Raw genomic sequence first — 17,041 nt, 5'->3', positions numbered from 1 at the left:
AGAATGTTCTGTTCTAATCTCTACCTTGAAAGTATGCACATACTCTAGAACCTGAAAGAAAGACACACACGTGCAGATACATGACATCAGAGGACCACCAAACATGATGCCTACCTGAAGGCTCCAGGGGCCACACCAGGGCCGAGGAACAGGAAGTAGCGCCAACTTGCCTTAGAAACTTGATCATTTGCCCACATCTCCCCATCTCCACAGTCCTGTCAACGATCCTCATTCGTACCATCCAGGGGCTTAGCTGTACTTACCTGAAGAAGTGCAAAAGGTGTGTGTCTTAGTCAGTGTTCTATCGCTGTGAAGAGACACCATGACATGGCAACTTTAATAAAGGAAAGCATTTAATTGGGGCTTGCTTACAACTTCAGAGGTTGAGTCCATTATCATCATGGCAGATAGCATGGCAGCACATAGGCCGACCGTGGTGTGATCCACAGGCAACAGGAAGAGAGAGATATGGGGACTAGCTTTAGCATCTGAAACCCCAAAACCCACCCCCAGTAACACACTTCCTCTAACAAGACCACACCCACTCCAACAAGGCCACACCTCCTAATCTCTCTCAAGTAGTGCTACTCCCTAATGACCAAGCGTTCAAATATTTGAACCTATGGTGGTCATTGCTATTCAAACCACCACTTTCCACTCCCTGGCCCCCAAAGGCTTGTAGCTATATTTTAATACAGAAAATGCACTCAGTCCCACTTCGAAAGTCCCCGTAGTCTATCACAGTAGCAACCCTATTTAAAAGTCCAAAGTTCAAAATCTCTTCTGAGACTCACAGCATTCTCTTAAGTATACACCCCTGTAAAATAAAAATCAAAACACAAATCACACACTTCCAACATACAATGGCACAGGATACACATTACCATCTCAAAACATAGGGAAGGGAGCATAGCGAGGAGATACTGGACCAAAGCAAGACCAAAAACCAGCTGGGCAAACTCCTAACTTAGCATCCCCATGTCTGATGTCAATGGGCTCTTCAGATCTCCAACTCCTTTCAGCTTTGTTGACTGCAACACACTTCTTTCCCCCGGGCTGGTTTTGCTTCCTATTAGCACCTTTCCTTGGCAGGTATCCCACAGCTCTGGCATCTTCAAAATCTTGGGGTTTCCAAGGCAATCCAGGCTTCACCTTTACAACTTCAGGCAATGGCCTCTCTGGGCCTCCATGCAGGGACACCATGGATGCACACCTGGCCTCAGCAGCCTTCCTCAGTCACAGAGGGAGATTCCACACCTCTTTCTTCTGTCCTTGACTCTAAACTACGTGGCTAAAGCTACAAATTCTGCTGTTTGCTGGGGCTGGAACATGGCCCCCTATTCAACTACATCTCTTGTTGATCACTTCCTTTACTTCTTAAGATTTCTTTAGTTCCTTTTCACAAGTTGGAAGTTTAACTGGGTGGAGTCTTGCCCTGAGGTCACCACTCCCTTTATTCCACTTAGCATCAGGCTTTTCTTAAATCTGTTTATTTCCTTGAGCACAAGACTTAGCTCCATTACACTTCCTGGTGCCAATTTTCTCCTCAAATTGTACATTTTGTATTTTTCCTTGCTCAGTTTGCTCTTTTTCATTATAGATCTGCATACGCATGGCCACTGATAACCACATGTCATAGTCAATAATGGGCTGTGTAACATCTCCTCTGCCAATGCCATCAATCCCAAACTCTTATATTTAGCTTCAGGCAGACTTTTCAGACAAAGGCAAAAAGCAAGCCACATTATTCACCAAAATATCACAAGAATACTCTCTATGACACTTACTCACATGCTTCTCCTCTGAACCCTCCTGAGTCAGTCCATCATAATCTAAATTTTTCTGGCACCACTGTCTTCCACACCCCTACCAGGATGGCCCAGTAAACCTCAAAAGCATTCAACTCAGTTACTTTCCTAATCCAAAGTCCCAAAGTCCACATTCTATAAACAAGCAGTGTGGTCAGGTCTATCACCGCAATACCCAGCTCCCTGGTACCAACTTCTGTCTTAGTCAGTGTTCTATTGCTGTGAAGAGACACTAAGACCATAGCAACTCTTATAAAGCAAATAATTTAATTGGAGCTTGCTTACAGTTTCAGAGGTTTAGGACATTATCTTCATGGCAACATGTCAGCAGACATGCTGCTGGAGAAATAGCTGAGACTTCTACATCTGGATCAACAGGCAGCAGGAAGAGAGAGATACTGAGCCTGGCTTTAGCATTTGAAGCCTCAAAGCCCATCCCTAGTAACACACTTGCTCTAACAAGGCCACACCTACTCCAACAAGGCCACACCTCCTAATCTCTGTCAAGTAACTCCACTCCCTAATGAACAATATATGAATGGAGGCCATTCACATGTGGGGGCCAATTCAAACCTATTCAAACCACCACAGTGTGTGTGTGTGTGTGTGTGTGTGTGTGTGTGTGTGTGTGTGTACCATCTTGTCTAGATCCAGAAGTCTACTTTGTATCAATGTAAAACTCTAAAGTTAACAGTTTATTCACTGTTAGCAAAATATCCACTATAGCAAAATACCACAGAGAGGGTAATTTGTGAGGAGGTTTATTTAACCCAGTTTGGAAGCTGGAAAGCCAAGATGAGTGACCCCGTTAGTTTGGCCTCTGGTGATGGCATAATAGACTCACTGAGAGCACACACAGCTGCGAAAGAAAATGTAGACAGACAGGAAGCCATGGGGCTCAGAGGTCAGACTCACATCTGCAGTGGAACCCATGCTCTTACAGCCCAGACAGAAATCCACAGAATTAGCCAAGCCTTTCCAAAGCACTGCCCCAAAGACCAGCTCTTATGCTCCATCTCTTAAATGTCCCATACTACCTAGATTACCTCACAAGAGGTACAACTTCCAAAACACAGAGCTTTGGGCACACACTAAACCTTCATCAAACCGCAGCCAGAGACTTGGGCACTGAGCCTCCCAGACCTCTTGTGATGACTTTGGGTTTGGGAAGAGTTTCAGGGCCTGCTATTGAATGTCACAATCCTTGATAACTATTCCTATAATTATCAATAATGTCCATAAAAAGGAATAAAATTCAAACTCAGTTTGAATACAACACTGTAAAAGCTGACATGTCCCTACTGCTCATAGTGGGATCCTGTCCTTCTCCAGATGACCTCCAACTCCCAGAGTCCTCTCTGTCTAGTCTCAGGTGCCTCCTCTACCTCTAACCTCCTGAGAGTAAAGAATTATTAGAGTTCATTGCAGAATGAATGTCATCACAGTGGTATATCTCCGAGTGGCCAAAAGTGAAACAGTTCTCAACATGTTAGTGACCTGAGTACAAGACAATCTATATCTCACAGGGCTTCCAGGTGGGCTTCCGGTCCTAGGGATGTCTCCTCATCTTGGGTAAGGAAAAGTCCTTTCCCTTCCACAGGCCTGCATATCAGCATCCAAGACATCCTACAACTAGTAATGATATGCTGTCTTCTGGAAGGTTAGAGCCAAGGGGGCCTGGCAACTGTCAGAACCACAGTGGGTGACCTGTAGCTCCCTGGGATAGGTGCCCAGGCAAGACCTGAGCTCTAGGACCTAAGCGTTTATAAACTGTAGAGGTAAGGAGGGACCGTGGCAATGGGGAAGCTCTCTAGGCTGAAAGTTACTGTCCCTGAGAGAACACCTACGGTGGAGGTCCCTTAAACCCGTCAAAGAAATCTCTAGGAAGAGGAGTTGGCTAAAATCTCTACCCAGAGAGCACAGAGCAAGCAGTTCATCTTTCTCCACTCAGCACCTCCCCCTGGTGAAGCTAGCAGTGCCCTGTGTGTACAGCCAAGAACATGGCTGCTGGGTGTCTGTGCTCTCTAACAGCCTTGGGATGTGTCTCTTTGAGTGACATGACACTCAAGCTTACGTACGCGAGCAGGCCCGAGTGAGGAGAGCCCTCCCCTGACCAAGAGACACGGAAAAGCAAAGCAGCATTGCTCCCAATTTCATCCCTGCTTGATGGGTCTGCAATAGGCTGGGTAGATTTAGAGTTTTAAAAAAGACCTACAGAGCATCCAATTAAATATGAATTCCAGACAAACTATGAAGTTTGAGTGGAAGTATGTCCCAAATACTGCTGGGACATACTTACCCTGGGAAAGTGTTCACTATTTGTCTGAAATTTAAACTGGACTGGATGTCTTGCTCTTCTGTCTGTAGCCCAGGGTGAGGGAGGACCCAGGACAGAGCTTGTGAAGTCATACAGATTCTGCTGTCAGATCCATGAGCTCTAGGCAGGCCAAACAGGGATGATACTTAGTGTACCAAGGACTAGGCCTCCCCAGAACCTGCTGTGGCTGCGGAAACCCACCCTTTTCCACGCCTCCACCCCAGTGAAGATGAGGATGAGACAGCCAAAGTGCCAGGGTCTTCAGCCAGGAGCTGTTAAATGAGCTCCCAAACATAATCAAATAAAATACGCACGCAGCCCTTGATACTTGTGAGATGCTCTACAGGATGGAGGGAGGTGGGATGGTGGAGGGTTTGTCTTTATATATATCACTCAGCACTAATCAGCTGCAGGAGGCTCCAGGCCATGGTCCAGAAGGTATGAGCACGGACCACCCCAAGACCCTTCCAGAGCACCCCACAATTCCAGTGTCAGGTTCTCTGAGAAGAGCAGAATCCTGGCACAGACTTCTTCAGCATCCAGCATTAGTCCCCGGGATATCATGTGTGCAAGGCGCATCTATAACAACATCTGGAATCCTGCACAGTGCAGCTGGCCTGGGGTTTATTGGTGACATGCTCTCGACAGATGCTTGTACCCTCACGCCACTTGGGGGGATGCTGGTCCAGGGTTGTCATCCAGTGCTGGCTTCATCCAGCAGTCTTCCAAAATGACCCGGTACATGTAGGTCACCTTCCCTCATAAACAAGAAGGGGGTGGCAGAACAAAGATGGCCCAGGAACACGACACCCACTACAGGTGTAATGACGGAGTGAAGACCCAGCCATACATCATACGTGACATTAGCATGTAAAGACTTGGGCTCCCTACCACATGTGACATGACTATGACGATTTGAGTATATACCATATGAGATGTTGACTGAGAACAGAGACCGTAGCTATCTGAGGTAGCTGTCTCTGTTCTTGAGAGGAAGCAATGACTCTCAGCTAAGACCAGGTCCTTTTAGCCTTTCTACTCCCTGAAGATTCACTAGCTCCAAACTGGGGTTTGTGGAGCAGGTGGTGACCCAGTAAAGGCAGCTGAGGAGGCAGGAAGCAGGCAAGGAGAGGTTCAGCATGGACCCCCAGAGTACAGGCCTGCCCTGAAATGTACTAAGACATCCATGCTGAACGTGGGGTTCTCAGCATCCACGCTCCTGGCCACACATCCTACGCAGAGGTTCTTTGAGAAGTTGTACCTTGCTGTTCAATCTGTGGTGGCCTTTTTGTATCTTCTGGATAAAATAGGACAAAAGAGTTGGTCTGCCATGTCTGTAGGGTATAGACAGAAAGTCTCACTTGCTCCACAAGGAGACACAGTTGCATGGTGTCACGGGTGGAGTGAGCACGGCTGAAACCAGGGTCACATTTTTCCCATGAGCTCAGTACACTTTCCTCTCTGCACACAGGCAGCTCCGTGCTCTCCTCAGACACTTGGCTAAGAGATGAGACACATTCCCGACTTGGCTGTAGGGGCTGCCTCCTCCACGCTGATTCCCTTCATGTCATCCGGCATTTGACCATCTGGGCGCCACACATTCAGGTCCCCAAAAATACCAGTCTCGATCATCTCCTCCTGCCAGGGAATGGAGCAGTTGCCAGAGGCAAATTCTTGGAAGAACTCTGTGTCGGTTTTATCAAAAACCACACCCTTGACGGTGGAAAAGGCACCCACATCCTGTATGTTCTTGGCATAGACAGTCCTAGAGTCTGGGATGAACGGAGGGATCAGCATCCCTGTGAAGAAACATGAAACAGACCAGAGATACCCATGGTGAGGACACTGCTGGGCCAAAGGGTCCCCACAAACGCATGTTCTTCTTCCTAAAAGCTGGCAGAAACCAGCATCCCAAAGCAAGCAGCCCCATCCCTTGTGCTCACAGAATGGATGATGGACAGAGTGTAATATGCCCAGATCTGGATAGAAAGGTGTGTGTGTGTGTGTGTGTGTGTGTTTGTGTGTGTGTGTGTTTGTGTGTGTGTGTGTGTGTGTGTGTTTATGTGCGTGGAGGCTGGCCTGAAGTCACAATCCTCCTGCCTCAGCCTCCCCAGTGCTGGAGCTACTATGCCATCTAAGAAGCCTTTCAACAGAAATCCCAGAACTTGCCTCCTATACCTTCCTCAGACCCTCTCCCCAAAGTCCCCTTGTGAGCATCTTGAAAACAGGGCCTCAGTCCCTCACATAGCAACCGCACCCAGGCTTGGAGCTCTTGCCTGGCCCCAGGTAGGCATCACCATGATGTATGTTGAACTGAACTCTGCATCCTCCCTCCCCAGAAACTACAGATGCAGAATGCTGTTGTTTTTACAGAGCCCAGGTGGTGCTCACCTAGTCACCGGCTCTGGCTTCCTCTGAACATTTGAGCCTACCCTGTAACCCTGCTGAACATAAGCCACTAACTCCAGCTTCCCAACAGGCCTCTGCTGGTCCAGGCAGTGTGTGGGCACCCAAGTGTAACCTCTTGGCCTGACTCAACCTTCCTGGGCCCTGCCACTCCCTTGCACCTCAGAGACAGTCCTGGACCTCCTGATCCAGAACCCTTCCTTTCCTCAGGGCCTCATCATGAAGGCTCTGCCAAGAACAGAGCTCTTCCACCCAAAAGTCACGTCTCCCAGGAGAATCTTCTCCTCCTCTCTGTGGATCCTAGCTCATACTGTAGTTGATCCTAATTATGTTGAAAATGCCACCTGGCTCTTCCCCTCCCACAGATTCCTATAGTCACCCTTGAAAATACACACACATATACACACATAGGGTACACACCCACCCACCCACACACACAAAACATACATACCACACCACACACACAGGGTACACATACACACAACATACATACCACACCACACACACATAGGGGTATACACACACAGAGGGGTATACACACCATACCACACACAGATATTAGATGTATATATAGACATGCACAGGCAAGTACCTGTTCACACAGGCACGTGAGCATGTGCACACGTGTGGGCTCACACACAAGCAGCTATACACACATAAATACCCAGACACGTGTACACACGGCACACACGGTATCTGTGGCTGCAATATCATGACAAACAATATGGAGTAAATGAACTTCTCACAGGCAGACAAACTCTGCCGCCCTTGGATCTTGGATCTCTAGAATGCAGACTATGGAAGGGAAATACCATGAGACAGACCTACATCTTCAACATTGGCTTGCTACCCGCTTTTCCCACCTGACTTCAACCCGCGTGACCCCAGTGCCCATTCATGAGATACTGGAGATGAATGGAGGACCAGATGAGCTGCCAGAGGCTACCTAGGGTCCCACAAGTCCTCCGCTCAGTCCGCGGCTGACCCCATGGCTAAGGTAAGCCATCAAGGGTCTACAGCATCACCCCCTAAGTCTTCCCAGGCTTATGGTACCAACCCTACCGGCTTCAAGCTGCCTCCAGCTGATGTCTTTGAAGAGGATGTTTGCCCTCAGTGCATCACAGGTCCCATTCCGGAAGCCCAGGCGCTTCTCTGGGTCCTTCTCCAGCAGTGCCTCGCAGAAGTCTTTGCTGGCCTTGCTGAACTTGTCTGGGTACTTCACAGGCTCTGAGATGATGCGCTGCTTGAGTTCCTTGTTCTCCACCTACGGGGCAGGCAAACGGACCACTCCACTTGAGCCACGGCCAAGCTGCAAGCCTCACTACGGTGGGCGTGGCTAATGGCACTTTGGTGGGCCCCTCCCAGTGGTTTGGCATTAAAAGGCTCAAATCTCAGGACAAAGAGACCGAAATCCCAAGGTGAAGCTCCCATCCGATTATCTGCACATGTACACAGCTAGTCCACTGCCACAGAAAAGGACCAGCGGTGAGAGCTTGGCAGGGACGGGGGTGAGGGTGAGGGTGCGGGGGTAAGATCTCACTCAGCCATCTGACAGAGACCTAAGGTGAGAGCTTGGCCGGGACGGGGGTGAGGGTGCGGGGGTAAGATCTCACTCAGCCATCTGACAGAGACCTAAGGTGAGAGCTTGGCCGGGACGGGGGTGAGGGTGCGGGGGTAAGATCTCACTCAGCCATCTGACAGAGACCTAAGGTGAGAGCTTGGCCGGGACGGGGGTGAGGGTGCGGGGGTAAGATTTCACTCAGCCATCTGACAGAGACCTAAGGTGAGAGCTTGGCCGGGACGGGGGTGAGGGTGAGGGTGCGGGGGTAAGATCTCACTCAGAGACCTAAGGTGAGAGCTTGCCTTACTCCTCCTGTTTCACTCCTGGTCTCCCACACAAAGCGTCCCCCACACCAGTGTGTGATAGGCACAGCATGGCTTACTCCCCAGACAACCCTTGTGGCAAAGCCGACGCCCCCATCCTCTCTCCTACAGGTATGGACAGAGCAGCGTAGCCCGTGAAACCTGAATGAGCAGGGCTGTTAGAGCACACAGCTTGTCCCAATGCCTGCCACCTGTCACCATGGAGGCCTAGGAGCGCACAGCTTGTCCCAACACCTGCCACCTCTCACCATGGAGGCCTAGGCGTCTGAGACCCTACTCCAGGTGGGGTCAGGATCACATGACAGCATAGAGCTGTAAGCTCAGGCAAGGACAAGACAGTGACAATCAGGTGGACCCTGTCCCTGCTGAGGCACAGGAGATGGTCCCTGGCTTCTGGCCTCTATGTAAACATAAATGAGGAGCAGGGAGAATGCCTGGGGTGCTGTTCAAAGTCCCAAGAGCAGTGGCCTGATGGCCACAGTTAGCTAGGGACCCACCAGTGGCCTCCTTTGTGTAGTCTGCCCCAGAAGGGCCTAATGCCCGCTATCTTACAGGGAGACCTGGCCAGTCTAAGCTAGTGCATGTTTGCTCTGCCCACCTGCTGCCTCTGGTGTGAGAGGACAGATTTAGAATTCCTCAACAACGCCACCTACAGGTCTCAGGAACAGGCAGGCCTTGGGACAGAACATCACCCAGAGCCTACACCCCAGAGCCTACACTGCTTATCTAGTCCTTGGCACAGCCCACCCATCCACGTCTGCCCCAGAATGGACCCTTTCAGGACTTCTTGCCAGGCAGCACCTACCTTCTCTCCTCGGGCTCGGAAGGGTCCTCTGGCTGCAATCATCTCGTACAATGTGACCCCCAGGGCAAAGTAGTCTACAGAGAAGTCATATTCTTCCCCTCGGAGGAGCTCGGGGGCCATGAAACCTGCCATCATGAACACATGTAGGTTTCAGATGCAGCTGTTTTCCCACAGCATGGTCCCTACCGAGCAATCACAGAACAACGGAAGCTTTCATGATTCACCTCCGTTACTCCCCGCCCCCACCGGGGGGGGGGGGTCTCACCACCAGTGATTTTGAGAACAGAAACCTCTTTGTTGTCACTGAGGGACAATTGAACTTAACCCTGGCTGCTACCCATTGGATGTCCACAGTTGTAACAACCAAAAATGTTTTCCAACATAACCAAATCTTCCTAGGGGCAGCATTGCCACGGTCAGGAATCTCAGTCCTCGTGTGTAATATGAAGCCTCCTTTCCCCTCCACGCAGACTCAGGACAATGCAAACAGAACAGCATACGGCGTGCAACTCTGGGGTAGACAGATGCAGACAGACCTTGCTGTGGCTTTCTGATCCCTCTCCTCTTACAAGGACGTGGAAGTGAGAGCCATGCCCCCATGATGCAAAGTGGACCAGCGACAAAGCCCGAGGGACGCCCTGAGGTCACAGTCCTATGCCTTCCTCAGGCACTCTGTCTTCTTTTAGCACCTACAGGGAAGCCACAGCTAGGCTCTCTCGCAGCCCCGCCGAGAGCAGGGCACACACCTATCACGTTCAGCCTTCAGCAAGGTGTGGAGCAGCCTGATAATGAGGAGGGAACTTGCTGAGGACGGCGCAGACCAGAGGAAGCAGAGCCACTAGTCTGGCTTCACAGAACAGCGCCTGATCACACAGCTACTGTATGGCCTTCTAGACAGACATGCCCTCCCTAGTCCTCCTAGCTGTCTGGTCACAACTCGGACATTTGTCTAAAAGTCTCAACCCCCTGCCACACAGTACACATGTTAATGCCCAGGGTCAACAACACAGTGTCTAAACCATCTCCTACCGCCCATCTTTGGAATATTTCCTGGGCCCCTGGAGGATTAGCCCTTCTGGAAGGTGTGCTGTTGACAGTTCCTCCCGCAGCCACGCACGCCACTTCTCCACTCCAAGACATCACCAGTGTTCACTCAGCGCCACTCCCAGCGGTGCCAAGCGAAACCCTGATCATGTCACCCTTTGTCTTCAGAGTCTGGGATTTTGCAAACAGCATTGCTACGGCAGAGTCTGCACCCATGAGTTACTGGAAGAGGAAGCAAGAGGATTTCTGCTGCCCCTGTAACGAACTCGCCCCCTTGTGGCAGGAAGCGGAAGACAGAGGCCCACTTTTCTTGTACTCAAAGGAAGACCCTCTCCCATGCACAACCTACAGCCGTGGCCAGAGCTGAGCGTGCAGAGCACGGAGAACTGTCTAGAACGGTGCTCATTGGTTAGCACTTTTGGAACAGCAGCCTCTAGTTTTCCTCCTAACTTGGCATTTCCAGCCTATACTGGAGTCCCAGCCAAAGGTCCCCATGAGTGTAGAGATGCCACTGGATCCACCTGAAGAATCAGTGCCAGCTCGGTGAGGTGGTGATTAGGCAGGCAATGGTGCCCTCTTGTGGCCAGTCGGGCCTCATACTCAGTCCTGAGCAGGACCAGTTTCTGGTCTCAGGTCTTGCTTCAGTGGATCTGGTACTTGCAGTGGACTAAAGAGATCCAAGTGGAGTTTGAACTAATCCATGAAAGCAGGTGCTGTGCCATGGCTCCAAGACACGCTGCTTCCAGAATCCTCTTCTCAGATCTCTGTCACCCTGTGCCTTTCACGGGGCCCTCAGCACCCATCAGCAACCGAGACCCAAAGCTAGACTGTCACCATGCCTCCTGGGGACCAGTATGGATTTGTCATACCCCAGAATGTAGGGGGAAGCTCTTGTCTCTCTGCCCACCATGGCATCAGAGACAGTCTCAGATGGTACCCGAGGCACAGGGTCCTGGTGACAGAGGGACCTTTCTGTAACCCAAAGCTACCACTCTATATACATCCCAATATAGGTACTGTCTGAAGCCAGAGAGCCCAGGGAAGAAGGAAAATATCTAAGAAATTCTGTCAGACATCAACCTGAATATGACCATCTAGAATGTGGCGACAGGAAGGACTTAACTGCAGGTGTGTCTACTTCATGCAAGTGCCGGGTGTGTAGTCACTTAACAGACTCATGAGCCCATGTGTTGTGTTAGAACCAGGGCTCTGACAGATTAAGCACACCGTCTGAGGTCATCTAGCCACAAAGCATGGTCCTGGATCATGCATCCTCTCCACCTGACTCACGTCTCTTCTCTCCTCTACACAGGCTGCGTCTCTCCTTTCCTCTGAAGAAAATGATGAAGGAAGCAAACCACAAACGGCCACAAGTGTGCACGCACTTAAACACAGATACGTCCACAATCATACATATATGCGCAAGTGTGCATGTACACAAAGCATATATACATCCAGAGATGCACACCTGTATATGCACAGATACAGGTACTGAGCATCCACACGGAGATGCCTGTACACATTCACACATGAATGCACTCATATGTTCACAGGTTCATACGTGAAATATGTACATCTACAGAGGTGCACATAGACATGTATATGCACAAAGACACATTTGTTAAGATGCGCACACATACATGTTTGCATATATGCACACAGAGACTATACATACACAGAGGTACCTTCATACACATACGTGCATATAGACACACACAGAGAGTTGTGTGCCTACACACATGTACAAAAAGATATGCACAGGTGTTCACAGATACACATGCATGTACAGGCTCATGCTCATCCATACATGTAGGATATAAAGGCATCCATGTTCATACTCAGTCACACCTACAAGTCATACAACTATATACACCACATGAGAGCAAGCATACATGTGGGAATGTGTGTACACACAGGTAGGCATATGCACACACAGAGACACACATGTGCATACCCTGCACATTGGTGGATACCTACCAGGGTTTTACTGATGCCTAGCAAGCGCTACCTGTCCCCAGTGTTCTGTGACATGACCCACACGGTGACCCCATGACTCCCGCTCTTCCATGAGACACCCTGGACAAACTCATTCTGTCAATGTTCAAGAAGCCACTTAGAGTGCAAGCCTTGCATTCTCTCTGCCCATCAAGGTGCCAAAGGGGCAGCTTTGCCCAGAGGGTGAGGCAGTAAGCCAGCGAGACTGCTAAGGCAGGGTAGGGGTTATCATGGCAGGGAACAAACAGTTCTTGAGCTGCTGGGCAAAACCTGATTGCCACTGTTTACTCTAGGGGATAAGGGAGCCACGCTCCACAACCCCCACTCTCTGTATTATCACCTTAGACCTTGGAGACCCTACTGCCGCTGGCTCTGGAAGAGAGGATGTCCCAGGATGCAAAGCCTCTCCAGGCCCCTCCCCGATCTCAGGTCTTACCTGGGGTCCCTGCATAGCCCTTGGTCTTATCCTGCCCTTCTATCAGCTCCACGGCCAACCCAAGGTCAGAAATTCGGATATTGCCTGAAAGTAAATACAAGCTGAGATTACACTCACTTCACAGAAGAGAGGTGCCAGGTGAGTCCAGGGCTCGGCAATGCTCCCCTGCACAGTAGGAAAACACACTCCACATGTTCTATGTACACAAATACCACACTCTAGACACATATCCACTCTCCACAAAGACATATCATACACATAGTAGGCATTCCACACATACCTTACACACAAACATGTAACCCCTGCCACACACATATATTCAGAAAGACAGACACACACACACCGCACAGCTTACACCATGGTCCTTTATACCCTAACACCCACTCGGCCCCTCTGCAGTGACGTTTGAAGGTGCTGATGACACCATGCTGTGGGCCGCGAGCACTGCTGTGGCCTCCATCCCTCCAGGGCTCACCATCATTGTCCAGCAGCACGTTCTCCGGCTTGAGGTCGCGGTAGACGATGCGTCTCTGATGCAGGTGCTCCAGGCCACTGATGATCTGTGCTGTGTAGTAGATGGCACGTGGCTCTGGGAAGCCTGGGTTCTCCTCATCCACATTGTAGATGTGGTACCTGGGGGCCAAACACCACGGGAGGTACACACACCCCAGGACTTAAGGGCAGTAAACAAAGAAATAGCCTGGGTCTCAGGGCACACGCGTGTCAACACAGCATGGTCACCTTGGGACCAAGCATCAGAGTTCTCCTGGAGAAACCCAGGACTAGAGGCCTCAGAGAGCTCACACCTTTCCCAAGACTGTTAGAGGACATACAAGCTTGTTACCTAACGCCTCCTTCCTTCGGACCCCAAAGCAATGCCAGGACAGGGCCAGGGGAGGGGAGTCAGCCTCACTTTCTTAAACACAAGTGGCTCCCAGCTCCCTAAGTACAGCTGTGGTCTGCTCCAGCAGACCTCGAACCCTTGGGTGGATTTGACGACGGCCCCTCCTTCACCGCGGACCCCTGAGGTCTGTCCTTTTTACACTCTTTCTTGCATGTCCCACCTCAACACCTCACAGGGAAATGAAGCTCACAGCTAGAATGACCTAAGCTGCAGGGAGGTTGGGGGCAGACCAGGGGCCTGGAAGATAAGCAGAGGCCCCTGGGGTGGGGGATAAAACAGCCTGCCATGCTAGAATTCCCAGCATTCCTTGCAGCCCTCTTTCCCTTCTACAGGATTCTCGCAGACTGGCTGTCTAACCCCCGTATTACTCATCTGAAGAAAAGGCAGACTCTGTCAACGGTGATGTCAATAAGGCAGAGGAGAGGGAGGGGCACAGGTATTTGGAAGTCATAGCTCCCGTTAGTGACACTGGGCATTCCCAAGGCACCCCAGGGTCTCACCGTGTTAGCCTCCTGCACCAGGTACCCAAGAGTCTTGTCTTTTTAACTTTGTGTGCCAATTACCCTAAGGTCCCACTGCTCCATCCTCCTGACACTGATTTGTCATTATTATTAGTTTCTTTTTAACAGAACAGGAAACTTGATGTAGGAGGGTCTTCTTTCTATCTGTTGTTTTATTGGTTAATAAAGAAACTGTCTTGGCCTTTTGATAGGGCAGAATTTAGATAGGTGGAATAGACAGAACAGAATGCTGGGAGAAAGAAGCAGAGTCAGGCAGTCGCCATGAAGCTCCGGCCCAAGATGGACATAGGATATAATCTTCCTGGTAAGCCATCACCTCGTGGTGCTACACACATTAATAGAAATGGGTTAATCAAGATGTGAGAGTTAGCCAGTAAGAGGCTAGAGCTAATGGGCCAGGCAGTGTTTAAATGTATACAATTTGTGTGTTGTTATTTCGGGTATAAAGCTAACTGTGTGGGAGCCGGGCGGGACGAAAAGCAGGCCTGCTCGCTTCCTCACTACAGAAACTGAGGGAAAGAGTGGTGAAGTCACCAAGCCAGTGAAAGTTGTGACCTGGCCTCCCCAAGGATGCAGGAACAACCTCAGAGCACAGTCAGGCTCTGCCACCCAGGCACCGTCAGGGGTGGTACTCTCCTATGTAGGCCATAGGCGAGTTGTCTCTAGCTGGTCTTCCAGGTCTCTGTCCCTACTGATGGAACTGTTCATTTTACTCTCTTAGCCCTCCCAACCCCCAGTATCCCCATCACAGCACCATGTGCCCTCTGTCACCTGTCCCCAACAATTGCAGGGATACCCAAGAATGGGCAATGACTGGGCCCAACTGGACATGAACCGTGTGCCCTAGTTGAAACAAACCCCAGTTTTGGATACCATTACCTTATGTCACCTCCATTCATGATGGTCATCACCAGACAGAGGTCAGTCTTGGTCTCGAACGCGTAGGCCAGAGACACAATGAACCTACTGTGAACCTTGGTCAGGATCCTCTTCTCAACTATGGCACCCTAGAAGCAGAGTTGTGGTCCTCAGTCCTCAGGAAGGCACTGGGCACAGCACGGGGCAGGCTTGTGATGGGTGGAGTATAGCATACATTCAATCAATCGGGTATAGCCGTGGTGTCCACCAGGATATCCCCATCACTGCCTCACCCACCCTCTCTCTGCGCCTTGCTCACTTCACCGCCATCCAGTCCTCACTTGTATCCTCGCTAACTCCCAGTGCAGCCCAAGTTTCTGGCAGACCATGCTTTATTGTTCATCTAAACATGGCAAGTGTGGAAGGGATGAGGACGCTGGGTGGAGCCAGTTCATTCTGCGTTTGTCTCATTGGGTCACTGAAGCCAGAAACGTTTCAACGTTGTACTGGGTTACATGGAGGTGTGGGTGACCCAGAACTCAGACAGACGTGGTCTCACTATGTAGTCCTGGCTCTCCTGGAACTCTCCATGGAGACCACTGGACTCACAGAGCTCTGCCTGCCTCTGCTTCCTGAGTGCTGGGATTAAAGGCGTGGGCTACCACGCCTGAGCATAAAGCTCTTCTTTGAAGATTAACATTAGACCACAGTGAGGTGCGGTCCCCACGGCCCCTGGTAAAGGTGCCTGGATTTGTCTGACTCTCTACCTAATGTTTGACCTCTCACTGACGTCTCGGGGCCCTACTGGGGGCTGGTGTCTGCCCCTCAGAATTTCACAGCATTACCTATTCTGTATGGTGGGGCTGTGTTCCTTGGACAATAAGCCGCTTTCACTGATCCTGCCTTAACCAGACACTGACGCCACCAATGAAGGAACTAAAATACCAGCAGCCTGCCTAAGTCCTCCAGCCATTCTTGTCCCCTGCAAACCTGTGTTCAGGAAAAAGTAGTCCTACACCCCAGCATCACAGATAGTTTCTGCCTCATGTCAACAGTGTCTGCTGAAGTGATGTTCCCCTGGCAGAGTCCCGCCTCACTTTCTCCTGCATGCAATTGCAACAGGAGTCTCACTTTGAAGAAAATTCGAGATAGCCAGACACACTCCAGACAGCAAGTGGCTCTCCCAGGAACTGCTCCTCAGGGTGGGGCAGATGAACTACTCCCCAGCTAGTGGGGGGGGGGAGTGTCCAAATGGCAGGATACACGCACAGTAGCTAAGGCCCACGTAGACCTCCACAGATGGGTGGCCAACACCCTCCCATCCCTCCAGCCCGAGAGCATCTTCTGCATGCCGGGCTTCCTACCTGGTAGCCCTTCCTTTTCTTTAGCCGCTTCTTGTTGAGCTTCTTGCAGGCATACATCTTGCCGGTCGCCTTCATTTGGCAGGCAGACACCTCCCCAAAGCCCCCTTTCCCCAGAACCCTGAAGTCCAAGAACCAGTCTTCACCTATGGGCTGGGCTTCCAGCCATTTCCACTGGAGGAACCGCAGGAAGTACAGGCTTTCAAGGTACTCCTGAAAGGGGGCCTGGCTCAGGTGATCCAGGGTGGCCTGCAGCAGAGGTTGGAAGAGGCCATCTTGGCTCCCGGGGGGCCCTTCCCTCACCTTTGCCACCATGCCCTGGTCCAGAAAACTGCAGAAGTGTGTGGCCTGTGGGTCCAAGTACTCAGCCAGGATGGCCTGTGCCTTCTGAGGCCGCAGGTCATCATCGGCTGTGTCATAGTCCTCAATGTCCTTCCAGAGCTCCAGAGCTGGCACGTGTCTCTCATCTGTCTTCAGGAACTGTTGGAACAGTCTCTTGCCAATGGGTTGCTCTGAGCACAGGCTGTCAAACTCCAGGCTGAGGCTGTCACGGAGACTCTCACACTTGGACAGTGGGGGCAACCGGAGCTTGGCTAGATACTTCTTGTCCCGGGAAGAGGGGGTGCTGCTTCCGTCAAAGCTGCCACGGGCAGCGATGAAGGCAGAATTGGCCACAACAGTCTCCAAGGACCCGAAATCCAT

The 17,041-nt window shown here is 50.8% G+C and overlaps 1 protein-coding gene across 1 annotated transcript; it reads right to left on the bottom strand.

Moving 5' to 3' along the window:
• Positions 1-345: 345 nt before the first annotated feature.
• On the bottom strand, positions 346-17,041 carry Grk1 (G protein-coupled receptor kinase 1). The gene is made up of 7 exons (XM_075986233.1): positions 16,343-17,041; positions 15,000-15,127; positions 13,171-13,328; positions 12,696-12,779; positions 9,221-9,345; positions 7,594-7,795; positions 346-5,924 (listed from the first exon to the last, which is right to left on the bottom strand). The coding sequence occupies exons 1-7, from the start codon at positions 17,039-17,041 to the stop codon at positions 5,626-5,628; spliced, it is 1,695 nt and encodes a 564-aa protein (XP_075842348.1). The 3' UTR covers positions 346-5,625.

Source organism: Microtus pennsylvanicus, chromosome 9 (genome assembly GCF_037038515.1).
Source record: "Microtus pennsylvanicus isolate mMicPen1 chromosome 9, mMicPen1.hap1, whole genome shotgun sequence".
In the NCBI taxonomy this organism is placed as follows: domain Eukaryota; kingdom Metazoa; phylum Chordata; class Mammalia; order Rodentia; family Cricetidae; genus Microtus; species Microtus pennsylvanicus.
Note: the sequence above shows the minus strand (reverse complement) of the source record. Positions and strands in the feature narration are given on the sequence as shown.

What these genes read in the sequence shown, in the direction of transcription:
- Grk1 (XM_075986233.1), bottom strand. Translation starts at nt 17,041, where the DNA reads ATGGATTTCGGGTCCTTGGAGACTGTTGTGGCCAATTCTGCCTTCATC. An exon ending in ATGAATGGAGGTGACATAAG is followed by an intron (nt 13,329 to 14,999) that starts GTAATGGTATCC and finishes TTTGGCCCCCAG; the next exon opens with GTACCACATCTACAATGTGG. An exon ending in GGGCTATGCAGGGACCCCAG is followed by an intron (nt 9,346 to 12,695) that starts GTAAGACCTGAG and finishes TCATGATGGCAG; the next exon opens with GTTTCATGGCCCCCGAGCTC.